Source organism: Tachysurus fulvidraco, chromosome 10 (assembly GCF_022655615.1).
Source record: "Tachysurus fulvidraco isolate hzauxx_2018 chromosome 10, HZAU_PFXX_2.0, whole genome shotgun sequence".
Lineage (NCBI taxonomy): Eukaryota > Metazoa > Chordata > Actinopteri > Siluriformes > Bagridae > Tachysurus > Tachysurus fulvidraco.
In genome coordinates, this window is record NC_062527.1 from 12,752,535 (window position 1) to 12,775,073 (window position 22,539).

General features: G+C 38.5%; 1 protein-coding gene across 2 annotated transcripts in view; it reads left to right on the top strand.

The window, feature by feature from the left end:
* osbpl5 (oxysterol binding protein-like 5) overlaps positions 1 to 22,539 on the top strand; it is a 31,538-nt gene that overhangs the window by 7,458 nt on the left and 1,541 nt on the right. For both annotated transcript variants that reach the window (XM_027173261.2, XM_027173260.2), the window contains exons 2-21: positions 11,937 to 12,093; positions 12,862 to 12,935; positions 13,903 to 13,983; positions 14,473 to 14,574; positions 14,664 to 14,867; positions 15,079 to 15,163; positions 15,780 to 15,942; positions 18,775 to 18,964; positions 19,156 to 19,340; positions 19,543 to 19,624; positions 19,736 to 19,834; positions 19,952 to 20,048; positions 20,162 to 20,260; positions 20,340 to 20,437; positions 20,551 to 20,640; positions 20,792 to 20,928; positions 21,427 to 21,606; positions 21,716 to 21,845; positions 21,967 to 22,081; positions 22,239 to 22,341. In XM_027173261.2, coding sequence (XP_027029062.1) covers positions 11,958 to 12,093; positions 12,862 to 12,935; positions 13,903 to 13,983; positions 14,473 to 14,574; positions 14,664 to 14,867; positions 15,079 to 15,163; positions 15,780 to 15,942; positions 18,775 to 18,964; positions 19,156 to 19,340; positions 19,543 to 19,624; positions 19,736 to 19,834; positions 19,952 to 20,048; positions 20,162 to 20,260; positions 20,340 to 20,437; positions 20,551 to 20,640; positions 20,792 to 20,928; positions 21,427 to 21,606; positions 21,716 to 21,845; positions 21,967 to 22,081; positions 22,239 to 22,341 — 2,450 coding nt within the window. In that variant the 5' untranslated portion in view covers positions 11,937 to 11,957. The remainder of the gene's footprint in view (positions 1 to 11,936; positions 12,094 to 12,861; positions 12,936 to 13,902; positions 13,984 to 14,472; positions 14,575 to 14,663; positions 14,868 to 15,078; positions 15,164 to 15,779; positions 15,943 to 18,774; positions 18,965 to 19,155; positions 19,341 to 19,542; positions 19,625 to 19,735; positions 19,835 to 19,951; positions 20,049 to 20,161; positions 20,261 to 20,339; positions 20,438 to 20,550; positions 20,641 to 20,791; positions 20,929 to 21,426; positions 21,607 to 21,715; positions 21,846 to 21,966; positions 22,082 to 22,238; positions 22,342 to 22,539) is intronic.

Below are 22,539 nucleotides of genomic sequence, written 5' to 3' on the forward strand. Positions count from 1 at the left end.
AACCCCTATCATTATTTAGATGTAGCTGACACATTTGACAATTTAAGCATGACATTATTTCCTCTTAGTCGATTCAAAATTGTTCTTGTCAATTTCCTTTCTGTCATATATTTGCCTTATGTGATTGCTTCACATATTTCCATGGGTCAGAATCACATGGGTAAAACGACAACAGTAGTAACATGGTTATTTATAGTTATCATCAGCAGTATTGCCGAGTGTTTGCTGCCCTAGGGCTTTGATTAACCGCAGTGTCCTTAGCTTAAGCACTTGCTGCTCATTTGCTGCATAAAGATAAAAAACCATATCACCTCTAGAAAGCAGAGAAAGCTCCCTAATGTTCTTCCAATTGAAATTACATGCAGTAATCAAGGAGCCTTCAGTGTCTAATGGCTGTGTAGCAGAGCCTTTACTTCAGGCTGCTCATTAGTATTAAGGGTCCTCTAACAGTCACACACACACATACAGACACATGAAGATAGACCTACAAATAACAGTCGCTCTGTAGCTGATCCATTAGACACATGCAGGGCAGACGAGACAGTTTTAACCCGTGTGGAAAAAGGTACCAGTTCTCTGGGGCCTTCCCAGGTTGTATTGACCTTGGAAACGACGAGCACACACAGTGTAAACAAACCATCCTAGCCCCCTTTGGGGGCATACCTCTCTACTGTTGGCAGGGTGTGTGTGTGTGTGTGTGTGTGTGTGTGTGTGTGTGTGTGTGTGTGTGTGTGAGCGCGCATGAAATACCTTCCCACGCTTAGACGTGGAGGGTCAGATTTTAAGTGCAGCAGAGCTGGAGAACTAAATTCAGCATCCAACAAATCTCCAAACTTTAACGAGTGTTATTAGTTCATTCTGTGCCTGATTTTGAGGAATAGTACACCATGTCTTCTTGACAACAATCTCAATAGTCTCTAAAAAGTTCCATCCTGCTCTCTTCCGTTCTAAACCGCAGCTCACCTCGGCTGCCCATGTTCTTATACCTTTAACAATGACCACATTTATGAATGGTGTAGATAAGTTTATCCTTGTGACGAAACATTTATTCACCCTACTTATACTTAAAAGAGTGACAAGTATTGTTTTTCCTTCTTCATCCTCATGCCATCATAAGGATCTATTCAGTAAAGTAAATATTCACTAAGCTTCTTTGTAAGGATTTATAGTGAAATCAATACAGAGCACTGTTGTGCTGTTCTCCAAGCTGAAGTACATGCCTCAGGGTCATTGTATTTTATATTGACACCACATTCATACCACAGCGACTGATTGGTTATTGGGTGCTGATTAATTTCCTATAACAGTAGCTGTGTCATCAGTGTGAGCCAAATCACAGGTTTATAATAATGGGCTTGTGCGAATGTGTTATCGTATCAGCACTTTCCATTCAACGCCTAATAATGAATGGTAAAAAAATTATGTCTGCTTGATATGGTGAAGCTGCAAGAAGGTATTTATTTAACATTTATGTGAGGAGACTCAAGTTTCCATGTGCCACTTTGGTGTTTTTGATGTTATTCACTTCAAGAAAGGAAAAATAATTGAGGCTTGTGAGTCAAAGACTGTTTATACTTTCTACAAGAACTAACTTGTCTCGTAGATGTTTTATAACATTATATATAACTATAAACTGATAAAAATTTGTCATTCGTTAATATATTTAAAAAACTGTAATCGAAATAGCTTTGGTATAAGAGGAATAAAACACTAGACTAGACACGAATATTGCAAAATAATCAGTTTTAGGATGGTAAAAGTGAGCCTGCTTGTCATCAGGTCATCCCAAAAATTATTATTTTTCATTACTGCATCTAATACCTCAACAAACTCTTGTTAGGATATTAGTATTCTCTTCTTAGCTGAATGTTAGTAAAAGGATAGTACTGAGTAACTGGATGTCAGATCAAATCATCTGCTTTCCTTCCATTTAAAGAGCCTTTGGTTGTTGTTTTTTTTTTGTGAGGAGATCTTTAGCAAACATTACAAAACTAAGATAAAAATAAGTTTTGACTTAAAAATCCCTGAACCCACCTTTCACATACATATAAAGTGTGTGTGCGTTTGTGCTTGTGTAAACATTTTCACAAATCAGATCCTGCTGTTTTAGATTCAGTTTCCTCCCTTTCCAAATAACTCATCAAAAATGTCAGTATCAACTTCTTTCTCTTTTGGAGAATGAATCTTTATTCTGCTCAACTGAGTGAGTATGTTTCAAGCCCAAGAGATGGTTTGCATATAAAATACTATACAAACAAAAGCCTTTGGCCTGGAAATGCTGGACCACTTCCTGTCTCTTAAGCAGCAATTCTTTTTAGTGTGTTAAGATTTATTGGAAATGAAGAATTAATTCCACATGTCTAGATGATTTAAAGCATCATAAGGAAAGCATGGAAAACGTGACATTCACCTTCTTAACAATAAAGTCATAAAATTTGGATGATGGAAAATAGGGGTTAGTGAGAGTTGACAAATTTGACCTGTGCTTGTGATATCCATATGGCTGCTCTCATGTATAACAGCCTCCGCTGCAGGTGATTCGGAAACTATTTTCCTGATGCTACTGTTTTGTTTTAACTTCGATTAAGTTCTTTACTTGTATTCAAGAATAGTTTAGTGTTCAGCCTTTTGTGGACTGTATATTATACACAAAATATTGCCATACTGTCTAGCTGGGATTGATGTCATACTCTCTTTCCCCTGTCAGTCACAGCAACACTAGCCAGTTGGTGGGTCTGTGGGCACAAGTATGCAGATAGAACTGTATCCTATAGCAATACGTATCCTATAACATGCTTCTCTTGTGCTTTGACTGGTTCTGATTGTTAGCTATCAGCAGCTGCATAGTTAGCAGGAACTGAAAAATGTCAAACTGGTAGAAAATGGAGTTTAAATAAAACACATTTCAGGTGACCTTTTTTTAAATGAGTTTTTCTTATAAGGAGAAGCTAGCTGATGATGGCCTACTCTTTTTTTTCCCCCCTTCTCATTCATTGTGCCATTACTTACATGAACCATTTTCACTTCACTTCTTATTTAGGCTAGCTGTACTCAATTGTTGTCATGCTTCCGTTTTAGAAATGGAGGGCTTTTATTTTTAAAGACTCTGACATAAACTAGTCTCATTGTTAAGCTTGCTGAATGGGAAATTTGCCCCTGCTAATAGACTAAATAAAAGGGGCAGGCCTGCAGAGTGCTTTTCTTTCTTGTCATTACATTTCAGCTAGCGTTTTTCTCCCTAAAGCATTATTTTGACTCAGCATGGTGCTTCTTTGTATTTTCTCTGGTTTCATCGATATGTATTTTGTAGTTTTATAAGCTTTTAAATCAAACATCAGGGGGACAATCATTTCACCATTTCATTTATTAGTTGAAAATATGTTGTCATTCCATATACAAGTGGATTCTCCAAGGTTTCTCGCTGACCAGAGCAAGGTTTGTGTACATAGCCTGGTGTTTTAAGGAGTGGCAGATGTTGCTGCTAATCATTGACTATACAAACATGATTTATAGTCTCTGAATGACTGTCTATTATGGACAACCAAATTTCCTAGAGTGGTAAAGTGTTGTAATTGTCCCCAGCACATATATGTAACTTAGTGAGATGATCTCTCATTGTCCTTTTTGAAATCTATTTGTGTTCCTGTGTTTAATCTTTATGTACTGTACCTAAATAAATATATATATATATATATATATATATATATATATGTATATATATATATATATATAAATATAGTGGTAGAACTTTCACAGTTGTATGCAGAAAGCAGATATGTGATCATATATCCTGAATTAAAGAGTTATGATCCTTAACGAATAAAGGTATCTCTTATCTTATCTTATCTTAAGGGAGTGTGTATCACTGTTGTGATAGACTGACTCGTTAGCAGTGAACATTTCCAAACACGTCCACTTGCAGAATTGTACCCGCTCGGATTTCATTCAGAGCTTGCTCTCGCATCATTAATAGGTGTGAAAGTGTGTTCTCGTGCGTGGTTGGTCGGGCACACTTCCCGAGAGGAAGTGGGAAGAAGCAAAACTGTGAGAATAGATCAGAGTGGAAACTGGAGCAGGACCCAAAAGCCTCTTTTGCACCACAAGGCCGAGCAGTTACAGTTGGTGCATTGGATTCGTGAGCTTCTCTGTATGCTGGTCACTGTGTACGACTCTTAGCAACCATCCTGACTCCCCACAGTTTAATGTCATTTAATTCCATCATTTTTATCAGTTCATGTTTGAAACAGTCACATTTTCACTTCTATTTCTGAGACACTTTCCATTTTTGGGAGGAGGCTTTTTACAGGAACATAGTCTTGTGTATAATAAGTAGGTGATTATTTTATTCACCTTACTGAGGAAATGAATACAATTCAATGCTTAATCTGTTGACATGTGCCGCAGTATGATAAAAGATAACAAAGCACTTTTAATGAGCGATAAGAAAAAAATGACTAACTAGATTATTGATATTTAAAAGGAAAACTTAAAATGGATGTTAAAGGTTTCTGATAGATGCTTTAAATCTAATATCATGTAATGCATGTGCAGTCTGAGTAGGAAGAGATTGCTCTTTATTTATTAATTTCTTTATTTTCCTGGGGGGGTTGACTTTTTTTAAATACCACATGATAAAAAAGATTCCAAAGCATATTGATTATTTTTGAATGAGGGTTGGCTGGACAAATATAATGTTATATCACTGGGAAAGGGCAGTAAAGATCAAAACCCTGAGGCACTGTGTTTTATTTTCACTCCACAGACTGGACTGGCTGTGTTTAAAGGGCGGGTAAAGGGGCGTCCTTCCTGTCCTCTCTGTATTCTTTGAGGGCAGACCGAGTTAAATTTAGTCATCGCTTCACCTGCATTTTGTAGTTCCTCTTTCTGATGTATTGCACGTGGAACAATATTTTTTGCATCTCATCATGAATTGCTCTATTGTCTGTATTCTTGAAATGAATTTGCAATAATATGGCTCTGCAGGGAGCCTGTTTAAGCTGAATGAGAGGGAATCACATCATTCTTCTAAGTTTGCTCCCAGTCTTTATTATTTATTGCTTATATTACAGTTTAAAAATCCTTACATTTGAAACATTAGTATTTTTTAATCCAGCTTTCACGTCTGTTTTTTTTTTTTTTTACACTCTATGCCAACAGGAAACATGTCATTGGAAAATAAATCCATGTCATGGAGTATTTTTGATCTGATCACTGTAGTTGTTGCATAGAGATTACAGATGTTTCTACTCTCATGCGGCTCATGTTCAGTTTCATTTAAGAGTTTAGTAAATATGATCTGTGTAAGCCATAAGACTATTTATTAACATGCATTTCCACTATTATGAATTGGCCAAAAAAAAAACTTAACTGCAACAATCCAATACAAATTGGAAAAAGAACCAGAACCGGGTGCTGGTTAGGAGTGTTGGCTCGAGGTTAGTTCCACTGGCGAGCCTTCTAAGCACCGGTTTGCCATTCCATGGTCTAGAGAGCCATCACAGGGCCAAGTCTTACGTCACCGTATACAACGTTTTACAGCAACGTTAGCGCAGCAGTGGCAAACACAACATCAATAATGGAGGATGTTGCTTTACTGTTAACGCTCATGGCTTTGTGAACCTATATTGGCATCCAACGCGGCGAATCCTGATTTAAAATGACGCTAACGACGTTCTCTTTTGTCTTGTTGGTCACAGTCACCCTGCCCCCAGCCCCTGAAGCAAGTGGTTCTTAAGTCTAGAACAGCAATGTTTTGGTGCTATTTAAGAACCACTTTTCCTGGTTCAGAGCCGGTGCTTCGGGTTTTGAAAAAGAAAGAACTGATTTTAAATTAGGCTCTGGCTCTGAACCAGCACTCAAACTGCCTTGGTGGAAAAGGGGCATTAGAGAGCACGTGCTCCCTGTTGATTCTGGTTTCTCTCAATGTTTCCTCCTTCTACTTTATCAGAGAAATTTATTTTGCGAGTGTTGCTTCTAGGATAAAATCTAGATCCACATTTCTTTAAAACAGCCATTTAAATACCTATATGACAGTTAACTGAATATCCATTTTGAACCTTTACAGATGTGAATATTAAACCAAGGTACAATGGACTTCCCTTGTGGTGCTTTTCATTCTTTTCAGATTGAAATGCCCACTGCAGAAGTTACTACTATATAGTAAATATAAAAACAATTGTTGAGAATCTTCCCGAACACTCATTCTTCTTTACAGCACCTATACAGCACCTATCCACACCTGCACTTTCTTGGGCATCAGGGATCTTTAAGAATTTGCATTTTGGAATAAGGGCCCAAAAAGTGCTCCATTTGCTTTAGTGTACAGGTCAAAGGTAAAATAATATAAAGGTAGTCTTCTAAGCATAAAGTTCTTCAGGTGTAGCCTTGCACTGATGATGATGCAATTCCTGCTTCTGGTTCATACCGAGAGAGCCATTCTTCCATTCATCATTCTACAGTTTCAGCAAGAAAAAAGACCTGATATAGCATTTCCCGCTCCTTTTTAGAGAACCATTTCTTATTTGTTGGAAAAGTTTCTGTATTCTAGGCTCTCAGTTTATGCTTGCACACAAACACAGCACTTAATACTCGAGATAAAGTACTTTGAGTGTCTGCATTAGTCACCAGTTATAAGAATCGGTCTTGTCTTCGCTTGCTCTGGCCTGCCTGAATCATTAAAGCAAAAATCCACCCAGAACACCTTGCTCATTAATCTGTATAATAACACCTGATCTTCAGTGGAGCCAAGATTTATTTTGCAATACAATTCTTTATTGTATATATATAAAAGTGTAAAGGTTGTTCTATTTTCACTTTAGTTAAGAATTCGAAACTTTGCTAAAATTCGATAGTGCTAAAAGTGGTGCCAGTGAGAATTCTTGCTTTATTTCTACCTAAATAGAGCAATAAAGCGATGCAGCAGTCCTTTAGTTTGTCCAGCTCTCTTTCCTCCTCATCTGTATAGACAAATGGCTAGCAGAATGGGAAGAATGCAGAAGAACAATTTATTTGAAGTTCTAATACGACAGATACGATGGTGAGACAAACTTTGAAAGACGTGTTGTGTAATCTTTTATAGAGTTGCATGTTTATGTTGTAAATAATTGTTTTTTTAATAACCTAAATTTGACTGAATGATAATTATCTGTATTTTCCATGAAATATCAAATGGAGCTGATATGGCATTAAAATGAAACACCAACAAACAAATTTTCATCTGTACACTCTGCCCAAACAGATCAGGTTACAAAGATTTAGGTCTCGTACTAATACCACCATCTAAGCCACTGTGCTCGTCATCTTGATGATGTAGCCAAGTCTTTGCCGTAAATGTGCAGACTTTAGTGCAGCTTTGTTCAGTGCATTGCATCCTGGAACTTTGAGTCCAGTGTTTGAGGTCTCTGATACTCTACGCTGTATTAAGCTGGAAAATGGTAAGAAAAGATGCTCTTGATCTTTTGGTTTTTATCAGCAAAATGTTATCATTAGTTGTACATTATGTCTGAGGTTATTAACTTTTTTTTTTGTTTGTTTGTTTTTTTACTACTATAATGCCTTCCTGTGAGTCTTTCAGCACTGATAGCCAATAGTCTTCTCAAATAAATATTAAAGATACTCCACCAACCTACAAATTAACAATAGAATTGTTCAATTTTTTGCATTTTGATATTTCAGTGTTAAGTATGTTCAGTATGTTTCTGGGTGCATTCTTCCTGTAAGGTTAAATGTGAATCATGACTATTGTTTGTAACCTACTGAGAACAATTAAGAGGAAAAGGCACACCGTGAGATTTTGATGTATTATTTGGATAAATCTCTGTTCAGGATGACTGTTCATGCTATGAATTTTTAGTGACTGGTTGGTGCCTACTTCAGGGCACTGCTATCTCCTGTAGTCGAATATTAAACCAGGCTTTGTTTTGGTCTTCTCGGGTTTCCCAAATGCAGGGCATGTTTACTTTTTAATGGTTGTGCAACTTGGGTAAATAAGGGTTAGTCTTCAAAAAGAAACGCACACTCTTATTTCCACTTAATCTCACAATGATATCTCTGCTGAGCACCAGGAGCTTGCTGTGAATGCTGTGAGCTCAGCCTTATAAAAGCACCTTTAAAGCAAGTTCCAGAAATGAGATCGCTGTCTCTGTTATGCACAATTGAGCGCATAACTCGTGAAAATATTCTAATAGACAGAATCCGAAAGCTGCGCAAAGAATTCACAAAGCTGATGGAGACGGTTTTGCAGACATGCTGCATCCCAATTCACTTGCAAAACAATTACCTATACGATGTACTAAAAGTATGTATTCTGTTTGTAAAGACAAATATATACATTTGAGTGTGTCACAAAAGAGTACGCAAGTACCGGGACATACTGACTCATCATGTAATGGAAGATAATTACAGGTTGCTGACTATTTACACAAGCATGAATTCTGATCTCTGACACTAGTTAGTACAGATAGGTAGAAAATTGGGACATAGGAGTAGCATCTTTACAACATGTCATTTATTAGACAGCATTTTCACAGTTATAAAGATTACTTTTCATATGATATTTGGATTTATTTCCACAACTGCAAGAAGACACACTTAAATTTGTCATCGTTTTGTCCCATGAATATACACACGTTTGCTATTAACTGAAGATAATGTTTAGCTACTGCAATAATGGCTTCTCTACATGCCAAACCTGGACAGTTAAAGATTGGATAAAAACATTGCTTGGTTGTTTTTTAATCTGCCTCCACTGTAGCCTCAGATTCCTGAGAACATTAAATTAATTGAAACACTTTGTCTGTTTCTTTGCATAAATGAGCCGTTTTAAAGGTGTTCCTATTAAAGTGGCCGGTCAGTGTTCTCGTGTCCTATATGCTACATGACCGCAACCTTTAGCAACTTGCTGTGGGTGTGTCCAGTGAGGAAGCAAAGCTGAAACAAGTTTAACTTTATGCAAATGTGGAACGACTACCAATGGGAGTCAAGACAGTAGCACGCATCAATTACAAGGCACAAAATGCCCTTTTCTTTCTTTCTTTCTTTCTTTCTTTCTTTCTTTCTTTCTCCCTCCCTCCCTTCCTTCCTTCCTTCCTTCCTTCCTTCCTTCCTTCCTTCTTCTTTTCCAAAAAGACCTGGAATACACTTTAGCTGTTCCTTATCAAGTATGATATAATCTCTCTGTTCCTAAAAGAATGAATCAAGTTCTCCTGTTGTCATATTTTTATAATTTTTTTTATAGTAGGTTCTTGACTATGATTACTAGGTAGTTTGACCCACTTAATTTCTAACAATGCTTAAAGACTTAAAAAGCTACGTCCTTGCTTTTCTATTTATCATTTAACTTTAAGGTCACTGTCTGTAACTGATTCTTTAACTCGCCTAAACTGCGCTTGACTGACTTCCATGTGACTTGGCTTCAGTTCATATTGCATATACAAATACTTAAATGGTCTTGTGCATGCTCAGAATAGAAAAGGCAGGTCATGTAGGTCATCGGGTGAGTTTCGAGTGTGGTTGCCCACCATGGCATTACCAGGAGCAGCTGATCAGTCTGTAGGTCCAATGAGAGAAAATTTAAGGCAGTTCATAATGCCGGCGGTAAGCAGGGTCAAGCTTATATCCCAAACCGGAAGCTGGATTCCTGTAGACACTCCCTGTGCTGTCACACCTTCGTGTTTGATGATTCATTGGAAATGTATTTCTCCAGTGGATTTTCCCAAGAGGCAGTTCGATGTGCTTTTAATTTGGGAACAATTAAGGGACTGATGCAGCTGCAAGAGTGATTTTTGAAGACATTTTTACAAATATATCTCTATATCGTTATTAATAATTAGGAATGTGTCAAATTTGTCAAATTGAATGCATTTGTAGAAAAACGCTGCAATATTAACATTCTTGAACACAGGATTCTATGTGGCATCATGTCTTGCACTCTCTATTACTTTATACTCATTGCTGTATTGTCTGTATCGTCTATTTATCAGCATTTTATGCACAGTCTGTGAATGCACATTTGATAAATAAATCTTGACGGTGATGTGGTTTATGTGGATACAAATAAACAAACAAAAAGTTGACAGACCTACAAGTTTCATGAATGATGATGGCATTCAACGCAAAGAGCTGTGTTTGGTCTGTCACAAGGAGTAAAAAATGCATCAATTGTTCATGCTGGCATGGAGTTTTTTAGTATCTCAGAAATAAGTAATTTATAAGACTAGCTCCAGTTAAACGGGTGACTGACACTTAAACATTAAGTGCGGTTAAATTATTCTTTAATTACTTATGTGCAGCGGTTATATAATTCGAGACGTTTAACAGACTTCCTCAACCTTTCAGTCAGAACCCAGCCAGCTGTTAGCATCAGGATAAGCGCATCTCCCCGATTGCGGTCTCAGCACCATCTTTGTTAAATGGTAACTGACTAAACGTCATCTGCTTGGATGAACCTGTTTTTTTTTTCCATGAGATGTGTGTAATGGGAGTTGGTGCAAGTGGTTTATATCACTGTTAAGGGGTCACTAAAGGACGAGTGTAGTGGGCATAGTGCCTAGTGATGACCACTGATCTGTCAGCACTGTATTATATCTCTAACATTTATTTACCAGGTCCTGGAAAAAGACTACTCAAGTATGTCTGTGCTGAGAAATGAAAGGTTAGATATACACGTGACTGCCAGCTAGTGCTACTAGATTACATGCAAGCAACATGGTTAATATTAATCTGTCTTATTTATGCACAGAAAATATTAACTTGCATGTCATCTATATTAACTTTAGCTCTAAGTAGAATTTTGACTGATGTATATCATACTGGTACAAACTACAGTTACTGTATGTTGGTTTTAATAATAAAACAGACTCACATACAAACAACCCCAGCTCACATTATGTAGAGCAGCTGACATAAGGGAATATCGCAGCATGGCCAGCAAACGTCTTTTTACGTAACATTGCTTTGTTAGTTTTGCCGTTTTTGCATGCTGTATTTGTTTAGTCTGGGGTGTTTTTTTTCTTTTTCCACTGCCCTTCTACTAAGAGCCTTGTAATCATCTTAACAAATGACAACCAGATGTTGAGCCAATCAAACCTCTGTTGTCTGTCTTGTACCCTCCTCCGGCAGTGTTCTTGACCTGCAGATGGCCTTGTGGGCTGCCAGTCTATTTTTGTGTGTGTGTGTGTGTGTGTGTGTGTGTGTGTGTGTGTGTGTGTGTGTGTGTGTGTGTGTGTGTGTGTGTGTGTGTGTGTGTGTGTGTGTGTGTGTGTGTGTGTGTGTGTGTGTGTGTGTGTGCGCGCGCTCTGTCAGAGCTGCAATGCCAGTTAAAGCAAGAGAGAAACAGAGTGGGGTTTTGTAACACTGCACCTGAAAGACTTGCAGGCTCACACACACCTCCTCAGACTCTCACTGCAGCAGGCAGGGCTATTTTTAGCACACTTCCAACTGCAGAAATGAGATTTGGACTAACTTGATTCCCATGTTCTTATACTGCATCATATAAACACCCTTATTATTATCATAGTAAGGGAAAGAAAACATTACTATATACCTGAATACATATCAGACAGAAATGTTACTAAAAGGAACAGTCAGTGTGATTAGCCAGTGAGTGATGGTTTTTAAATCTGTTCTCTCTTTTTTGTTTGTTTGTTTTAGTCACCTTCCTTTTTATTTTTGTTGGCATGTTTAATTTTGTAGTTGTGCCATAAGGTTTCAGTAGTAGCAATGACACATATCTGGGGTGGGTAAAGGATAAATCTATCAGTTAATTACAGTATGCTTTCTAGTCTCTACTTTTGTAGTCCAGAGCCCTAACTGAGTAGACTAGCCAGTATAAGGTAATAATACATGGTGAGCTAATTGCCTAGTTAAGTGCATTGAATTCCCAGTGTTTTATGCTTGTGAAACATAATATTCAATACATATAATCCATTTCTCTGTAGACTGATAGCCTGGCAGACGGGATGAAGGAGGAGAACCTGTACCGACGGCGTTTCTCTCTGTGTCCCACAGCCACCATGCCACCCAAAATAGATCCACGTGCTCTTGGCCGCAACCTGTCATATGGAGGGGACAACGACGTGGACCCGATCAGCCCAGGTACGCGCCACTCATGTTCTCAGTGATGCTGCTGCACTTGTAGAACCATTGTGCATTAATAAGTGAGTCACTAAGAGAAATACTCTTGCTTTGCATACCAATGTGTAATCTACTGTCCATTGGTCTTATTAACATAATCATCACACGTACAAATGCAGACAATGGCACTGCCATCGGGAGCCAAGCGAGCACAATTGGCTGTGCTTTCTGTGACATTAGCCGATCACATCTGTGAGTTCATGTATGTGATAGAAGGCAGACAGGTGACACAGCATGACGGATGGATATTAGATCTCAATATTCACTGCTATCATGTTTTACAATTTAAATTTTTAGGAGTTTAGCTCAATATAAGTTTAACAAGTAGAGGATTAACAAAATAACTTAACACTACATTTCCCATCAGGCTGCATGTGGAAGCACTGTGACCTGATTTGACTGTTACCTGTAATCCATATTTTTGCTTTGGAAAATGGGATTATTATGAAATAATAATAAAAAAATAAAAATTAGTCTGTGTGTATATGTATGTGTGTGTGTATATGTATGTATGTATGTATGTGTGTGTGTGTATATATATATATATATATATATATATATATATATATATATATATATATATATATATATATATATATAGTTATAGTTATACATTTTTCTGTAAATGTTTGTATTTATTTTTGCCTTATCCACAATTTGAATGCATAAAGTTGAAGTGCTTGCTCAGGCGGGTGTGTGTGTGTGTACGTGTGTGTACGTGTTCTGTAGGCAGTGAGTCAGAGAAGAATGGCTTGACTTTACCGAGAGATGAGGTCAGCCCAGGCCAGTCTCCTAGCAGTGCTGTGAGTCACCCTTCCTTCTTCCCATCAGTTTATATGTGTCTGAAATATTTCTGTCCATTCACTAGCTTTTTATTTTTTAATATAATTTTTAATAGCCTGACTTGTTGTTGTGTTGAATTGCTGTTCCAGAAGGACGGTGTATATTTAAATGATGGCTATTTAGTCCTTGTGTGTGTCATTGTGAATGTTTAGCCTCCTCACTGACAAAACTAAAGCTCAGTTAGTTGCAGCAAATCCGATTTAGATAGATGTTTAAGGTGCTGACTTGCCTAAAGTGAAATAACAGCTAGATGTGTGGTTATAGAGAGTGTATCATTGTGTAAGTCTAAAAAAGGTGAGCAAACCAAAATAAAATGTTTGAGCAAATCCATTCCTGTAGATCAACAGATACTGCTGTGTGTGTGCACTTTGGATGGGATAAATGCAGAGAACAAATTCTGAGTATGGGTCACCGTACTTAGCCGTATGTCACTTCATAAAAGACTCATAAAGACTCATAATAAGTCCCCACATATTAAAGTAGATGAGACACTGTAGATATTGTAAGATTAAAAGCAGTATTTATAAACATCATCTGCATCAGTGTAGAGCAAAAACAGGTTTGAGGAGTAAAGCACAAGCTTTCTGTAGCTAAGAAGCTAATTTTGGGCAGTGGAGGCAGTCTTTGTCCTTGTCTTGCTCTCTGAGCTTCAGCTGACATCCACAGCTGACTGCACAGACCTGCTGAATTTAGCTGCCTGCAGTTGAGGTTAGATTGAAATGAAAATGCTGTTGTTAAAGATGGCCTCTTTTTCAGTCTAACATAATTACTGAGCTGGTGAGTCTAAACATAGAGGTAAGTGGTAGTGGAAGGACCGGTGGTGGCCTGTGGAGGTACAGTAGATGGTGTATGATCTTATTGCTCTTGGTTGCTTGCTCTGTTGCTGATACATCACTACTGCTTCAATCTTCTATTTCTCTTGTCTAGTCAGAATCAAAGATGTTCATAGGTTTGGAGAAGGAGAGCTCCTCACCCACTGAAAAGCTGGCCAGGAAGGAATCTCTAAAGGTAGAATGTGTTTCTAGGCTTTTTTCCCCCCCTCATTACTTTATGGTGGCTTTCTTAAAGGCAAAGTCAATTGAAATATTTGGGATTAGTTAGAATTGAGTTTAATATGAAACAACAATAAGGAATTAATTATTCCAATTTTTACTGTTATCTACAAAATACAAACTAGCAAGGGTTTTATTTCTCGCTCACCTCGCTCAACGTGCAGCAATGTTCAGCTTCAGTCTTATCTGTAAAGCAGGTAAGAGCACGAATCAGTCAGATCAGATATCCGTTCATTTTGATTGGTTAGAAAATAAACCTGCAGATAAGATTAGACAGACCTGACAAATGGCTGAGCTCTAGATGAGTTCTAGTTTTCAGAGTACTATGTCTGAATCTATGGCTCCACCTAGTGGTGTTGTTGCAAACGTGATTTTGTTGGTTGTTTTGTCTTTCTATAATTTATATTTAACTCATTACATTGTCTTTTTTAATATTTCTTTAAAGGTTCAAAAAAAGAATTACCGACAGGAAAAGAAGAGGGCAGCCAAAGAACTATTCAGTGCTCTAAAGGACCCCAGCGTGGTCATAATTTCTAACTGGTTAAAGGTATAGAAACCTTTATAACCATTTCAGATTTCTTTCAATAAGTTTTCTAGATAAAAAGAGTTATGTGGATAATTTTGTTTGCCCATTAGATCCGGGGGACACTGAAGAGCTGGACGAAGCTGTGGTGTGCTCTGAAGCCTGGGGTTCTCCTGATCTATAAAACCCCAAGCTCTGAGCACTGGGTGGGAACGATCATACTAAATGCCTGCAAACTGATTGAGCGGCCATCAAAGAAAGATGGCTTCTGCTTCAAACTTTACCACCCGCTTGAGAAGTCCATCTGGGCCATGAAGGTTAGACATGGCCGTCTTGATCTGTTGATCTGATTCGTTAACCCCCTCTCTCTGTTCTCATGCATGTCACTCTTGCTTGGTGATCATGAAAATAAGCCATGCATTCCACTTTAAGTAAATTGTCTATCCATGCCTCATTAAAATTGATGGTTTATTCTGTGTGTTTCTAATTGAAATACAGTTGATTAATTAGTTAATGAATTAATCCCAGGGCCCTAAAGGAGAGACAGTTGGCTCCATCACACAGCCTCTTCCTAGCAATTACCTGATTTTTAGAGCAGCATCTGAGTCTGATGGTGAGTACACATGCATGTATATGTAACTATGTTTCAGGCCATACACTCTAGTCATATATCTAATATAACGTGTACAATATAATAAGTACATTAAAGTTTGCTTAAAGTCCACTAAGAGTACAGTGTTTTTTTCTTAAAAGTGCTTTATTGCTAATATATCTTGTACCTGCTTCTGCATTTGTCATCCCCCCCCCCCCCCCCCCAAAATAATCTATGCCCAAGTGTCACCCTGCCTTCATTGGATCACCTCATACTCTGTAGTAAACATCTGCAGAAGAGAAATTATTTATAATTGCACATTATTTCCCTGAAAAGGTTAACGTCCCTTTTGAGACTCATTCCTTTGTAGATTTCTTCCTCATGTTTTCTGTTTCAAGGACATTATTCGACTTGACAGAAATAAAACTTACTGCTTTTTAGCCGCCCTCACTGAAACTCTTATTGATGGCAATGTTATGTGAAATATTAGGCTAAATAGATGATTAGACATGCTGTTAAACCATCACTATATAAACCCTGGTAGTGGAGAATGTTTCCTAATCCTGCATAGCTACACAGTTTCTACAAACGTGCTACATTTGTTATGGTTAGACCTGACCTTATCTCATACACTCAGGCCGTTGCTGGATGGATGCATTGGAATTGGCACTCAGTTGTTCCAGCCTGTATAAGCTGACTGCTAAGAGCTGTAAGGACGGGGACCTGAGCAGCTCCTCTGAGTCCTCCCATATTCTCCAGCTCCTGCAGTCCACTGCCCTGAGCGAACAGGAACTGCTACAGTGAGTGGTGGATTTTTACACACACACACACACACACACACACACACACACACACACACACACACACACACACACACACACACACACACCATCCCAAGACATCCAATTCACTCGTCACTCTTACGGATCAGTGATGGTCCAAGAAAAGTTCTTAACTTGCTTAACATTCTTAGTGGATCCTTAGTGGAGGCTTAAGATCTGTTAAATCCTATCAGTCTAACTTGATAGCTACTATATTCTATTGTCTCCAGTCTCCATGAAGTCCCACAGACAACTACATCTGCTTCACAGCCACTGAGCAAATCCTGCTGTTTACTGAATACATTCACCAGTTGCTTATTACCTCCTTAGTTCCTGAATAAATGTACTTACGTTAGTAAGATATATTCCTGTAAGAACAAGAACTCAAGTTGCTAAATCATGGTTGCTTTCAAGTTTTCATTACTAAGCCTATTTTCTCTACAGGAGTCAGTTATAATTACAGAACAGGAGTTGGACTGTAAACAACTTGGACAGTGAAATGATTATTATAAAGTAATAACATGATTTTAAATAAAATGGAAAACATATGAAAAGTGTATTTATGAGATTTCACTCTATTTCTATGGATTTCTTTATCATCTCACACCCCCGAGTGCACTGTGTGTTGTGAAATACTCTTCATCATATTGTCAGTCATATTGCAAGTGGTGGTATGAACTGTGTCCTAACAAACCATGACCAAGAAGTTACTTGACATTTGCCTTACTTTCCCAAGTCCGTCTGAAATGCTTGTCTGGAAGTGATGCCATGTTTGCTTAATGTGAGGTATCTTTTAGTTCCCTGAGGTCAAAAAATTGCCATTTTGCCATAAATGTTTAATCCTACAATTCATCGTTCAGTTTAGTTGGGATCATCTATTTTATGTTAGTGTAGCATTCACAATACTCTCAGTTTTTTAAAGCTTTGTCTACAATATTTTAGCTGGGCTGTTCTGTACATTTTCAGACATTAATCGGTCAGAGCACTAGTGTGTGCTGCGCACTGCTCCTGTGTTTTGGCTTTCTGTCCCAAATCCTGACTTTATATCTACTATACTGAGGCATTATATGCTTACATAAGTCACAGAATATACCTCCATATACAGTAGTATTCCTAAGAAAGTAGATTTAGTTCTGTTCATAAAACAAGAAAAGTGGAACAGTTGCTAAATCAGGCACTTGATATATCCAAGGCAGAGCCGGCATAACACCCGTCTGAATGAATTTCACTGTTTGAGACCAATTCCATAATTTTCATAATATTTACATGTTTGAATGCAAAAAACACACATTTGAATATTTAAGATAATGTGCTTCACTTTGAGAAGACCGACATAAGTCTATTGAGACACACTTTTGAACTATTCGGGGCAGGTTAGGATTAACGTTGTTTACAGTAATGCATATGTCAGTGAAACTACCCCATATGTAGTAAAACCACTGTGTGTGTATTATTATTGCTCACAGTATGCAGTAAACCACTGGTGCTCTCCATCTGGCAGCACAAATCTGTACCCCGCCTCTTTCACCACCTCTATCCAAATGGCCTGTTGGTCATTTTAGCACTTTTGCAGCCATGCTATGTTTCATGGCCAATCAGATTTGCCTTAGTGTTTCACGTGACACGGCAAAGCAGGAAGCGGCAAGGAGAATATGAAGTCAAAACCACCCCAAGAGAGCCGTCATCAGGGAGAAAGACAGGCGTGCACACACACAGCAAGCAAGCAAGCCTGTATGGCAGGAAAAACAGCTCCTGTGAAGCAGCTTTGTATTCGAGTGTCAATAGCAGTCAATTGGACTTTTTTCCCTTTTAACTGTAGCTGCTTTTGCCTGTGAGGTAGGAGAAGTTGATTAATGTTTAAAGTGCCTGATTTCCTTTTCTTAGAGAGAAAGTCATTAGCGGTTTATTTGTGTATGAGTGCGGTTTATTCCTGTATATTTTGTTCCTTTATTACTCTGTGAGTGCCTGTCTGTGTGTGTGTCTGTGTGTGTGTCTGTGTGTGTGTCTGTGTGTGTGTCTGTGTGTGTGTCTGTGTGTCTGTGTGTGTGTGGTTGTCTGTCTGTGTGTGCTGGACAAAGTGAGATGAGACGGTCTCTCATTGTCTGTCTGAGCCACTGCTAACACTACAGATGACTGCTGTGACTTTACTGGTTATTGCTAACGGAAGGATTCGAGGCATGTCATCATTAAATACAGTCAGTTTTTACATTTTCCAGCCAGCATTCCAAGCACATTCCTGTACCGGGAACACTTGTCTTCCAGTTGTGCATGTGTACGTGTGTGCGTGCGTACGTGTGTGCGCGCCTGTGTGCGTGCGTGTGTGCTTGCGGGTGTGCCATTATGTCAGATGCTTTAGATGACCGCTAAGGGATTCCAGACATTATGTTTATATTATGCCATCACTGGTCCTAATGACATTGACATTACTCATGAAGGTGAAGATTGGTGTAATTGCTTAGGAAACGGCTGATCTGGACTGTGTGACGTAACATTTTTACCTTCATGACTGCAGCTCTCTTGGGTATGCAGGCAATGCAGGTTTCTATTGAGCTGTGGTATTACTATTACTCATGTACTGGGTCATTTACCTACATGACTGCTTTGCCTGTACTGCTTTAAAAGCTTATAATTTAGATTGGCTGTAATTGCAATAAGCAGATGAGAACACAGCATTTATGCTAATGACAAAATCATAATGTAGGTCGCTTGTTCTATAAATTTTAGCATCTGCTAAGGGGCCAAAAAAGTCATGTTTGACTAAATTAATTAGATTTATAATCATGGCTGAATAGCAGTTTCTTTTTCTTTTAGGCTGAATGACTCAATGCTCGAAAACAGCCAGATGGAGAATGAATCCGAGAGAGAGGCCCATGAAGACTCGGATAATGCAGCCAATGACAATGGTGGGACTGAGGAGAGCGATATGGAACAATCAGATGACCATATGCCCTGCCTCCAAGCAACACAGTATGTTGAACAAGGCCATGAGGAGATGGGAGAGGTGAGTATACACAGGTTAAATACATACACTGTTGTACTGTGTAGTTGTCTATGAGGAGTTCTACAGTATTTAGATAATAACACACAGTGTGTTGGTAGCACCAGAGGCATGTTGGGTCCTTACCAGACAATAAAATGACATGTTTATGTGGGCCACAAAACTAGAGCAGTAAAGATCTGCTGTTCCTTTAGGCTGGTGAAGCATCTCAGGTGGAGACAGTGTCAGACGAGAATAAAGGGTTAATCTGGATGTTGCTGAAGCAGGTGAGGCCTGGCATGGACCTGTCCAAAGTAGTCTTGCCTACCTTCATCCTGGAGGCACGCTCTTTCCTGGACAAACTGTCTGACTACTATTATCACGCCAACCTGCTGTCCCAGTGAGTCTTTATTCCTCTGTGTGTTATACCTCTGTCCTCTTGATGCTAGATATGTTATACGTACTTAGCTATGTATATAACTTTACATAACAGCATTTAAATAAGATCATGACAGTAATCATGATTTCTCTGGTCACAAAATTGATATTCCTGATATTTTAAAATTTAGAATATCTAAATATTTTTTTTTTCTTGGTTTTAGGGCAGCCACAGAGGAAAGCCCATACTGCAGGATGAAGCAGGTTCTGCGCTGGTACTTGTCAGGCTTTTATAAAAAACCTAAGGTAAGATCTTCACTTTTAGACCTTTTGCTTGAGAATATTTCGTTGGTAACTGATCTTGAACTCCATAACGGAAGTGTACATGTGTGTGTTTGCGTGCATGCATAATTCCAGGGTCTGAAAAAACCATACAACCCCATTCTCGGGGAAACATTCCGTTGCTGTTGGCTGCACCCTCAGACTGACAGTTGTACCTTTTACATAGCTGAGCAGGTGAGACTTCACCTATATCACCTACAGCAGTGACAATATATTCTTATGAATTATTTCATTTGATACAGCTTTGAGAAGAACAGGTTTTGTAATATTTTACACTTTATCCATATACAGGTATCTCATCACCCACCTATCTCTGCTTTCTATGTGAGCAATCAGAAGGATGGCTTCATCATCAGTGGTAGCATCCTGGCCAAGTCCAAATTCTATGGTAGATATGAGTTACTACAGCATGAGCATTTTTGTGTGTGAAATAACTGTTTAATAATAATAAAAATAAAAGTTGGGCAATAGTTATTTCAAATAATTTGTTTCCCTCTCCAGGGAACTCTCTGTCAGCAATACTGGATGGGAAGGCCAGACTATTGTTTCTAAACCGTGATGAGGAATATGTGATAACAATGCCATATGCTCACTGTAAAGGTACTGATATTATTAACTATACATGCTCAGTTTCTTTAAGGTTAGAATGTTCTACTAATTTGACTGCTTTTTTTTCTAGGCATTCTGTATGGTACGATGACTCTGGAGCTCGGCGGAAAGATCACTATTGAGTGTGAAAAAACAAAGTATTCTTCTGAACTTGAATTCAAATTGAAGGTACCAAATACTCCTTTCTTTTCTTCATAAACTGTCATTTGCATTTTTTTTTTTTTTTTTTTTTTTTTTTGAAGACAAGCACGCTCTAACAATCTCTTGCCTTTTCTCATCAGCCTTTCCTCGGCAGCTCATATAACGTTAACCAGGTTTCTGGAAAGATCCGTCTGGGAGAGGATGTGTGGGCCACAGTTGAAGGGCACTGGGTATAAATACAAACTCCAGATACACTTTCACACATGTTGAAATGGAATGTTCATCCTTTGTCAACAATTATTAAACACAAATCTTCATCACATGTTTAAAGTTTCAGTCTTCTCCTAGTGCATGAAGTGTGTAATACATGTCTTTTGGCAGGATGGTGAGGTGCTTCTCTGTGAGAAGAAGACTGGCCACCAGGAGGTGTTATGGAACCCCACACCTGACGTACGCAGTCAGCGACTGAAGAGGCAGGTGGTGCAGTTTGATCAGCAGGGAACCTTTGAATCGGAGCGGTAAGCTTATGCTTATGGGAATTCTAAGGAAGTTTTTTTAAACCGATAAAATATGTAAAGAGTAGGTTTGTACAAAGCATTTAGATTTTTTTTAAAGCATCTAGTGAAAGCTTAAGAACAAGCAATGATGATATTGGTATCAGCATCATACAGACAGTAGCATTCTATAAACCTTTCTGTATTACTTAGTTCTAATAAGTTATTATTATACTACTTAGGGTATAAAGTAGTGGTGTCCTAGAATCTGCCTCGTGCACTTTACACACCGTAGAATATTACTGGTGAAACAGGTACAGAAATATAGCAGGAATGTTGTTGTAAATTCTGTCTGTGTACATGTATCAAAAAGCAGGAGTAAAAATACACTATAGTTAAACTGTGCACTAGTGCATTTTCTTGAAAACTTGGGGATAATGTAACGTATTATTAAATGATATATGTACTTGTGGATTTTGAGATGTGCAGCACATGTTGCAGAGAGTTTACTTTTTGTCTCAGGTTATGGCAGCACGTGACCAGTGCCATTAATGCCAAGGACCAGAACAAAGCTACACAGGAGAAGTTTATTCTTGAGGAAGCACAGAGACAGGAGGCAAGGCAAAGAGGAGACCGGCCCTGGAGCCCACACCTTTTCACTCTGAACCCCATCACCAACGAGTGGAACTACAAATACATGGAGTATGCACCTACCAGGCCATTCGCACACAGAAAGCCACAGCTTTGGAAAAAAAAAAACACTTTATCATCTATTTTGTATCATGCTCTGTGTTTCTGTTCTTCCACCCAGCCGTAAGCCATGGGATCCTGACTGCTGCCTGGTTCAGTTTGAGAAAGATGGCATCGTTCAGACCAAAGAAAAGCCCCGGCGTCAGCACAACGGCTTCACCTACAGCCAGAACTGGAGCAGCCAGCAGAAGGTCAGATGGGCTTTTTGAGAACTTGCATTTTGGGAATTTGCGGGGGGGGAATCACTTCTGCTATTAGCTTCTACTATGTCTTTATATGTACCATTGTGTGTATGTTTTTGTGTTTGTGTAGGCCCAGGTTCATGGAAAGCACAGGAAGTCAAGTAGCCAGCCATCCAGCTGTAGTCAGAACACAGAAAGCAGCAGCAGCACTCCAGAGCCAACACATGAATCCTCTGATAATGAAGGCAAGCCCAACACATCGTTACATATCAATTCTAAAGACCTGTAATATCTTACTTTACATTATTAATACATTAGTTGTAAATTAGTTGTAAATGTAATAATAATAGTAGTAGTAGTGTTAAAGTAATGTGCTAAAGATTCACTGGGTTGTGTCTTTAGGTTTTGGCAGCCAGTGTGCCAGATGTAATAAGGAAATGAAGGACCTTGCACAAATAGAGACTTCTATAGCATCTATACAGAAATCACAGCAGGACATTCAGAGGTGGGTATCACACGTACAGCTCGGGAAAAAACCTCAGGTGTTTGGGTATCATTGGACAACTGTTCAAATATATTGTTTTTCAAGAATCTAAACTTATTAAAAGGGGCAGTTTGTGGCAAAATTTAAATGTTCCCATCCCGAAGAAGAAGAATATACTACAATATTGCAGTAGATTTTTTTTTAAAACAATTACAGGCC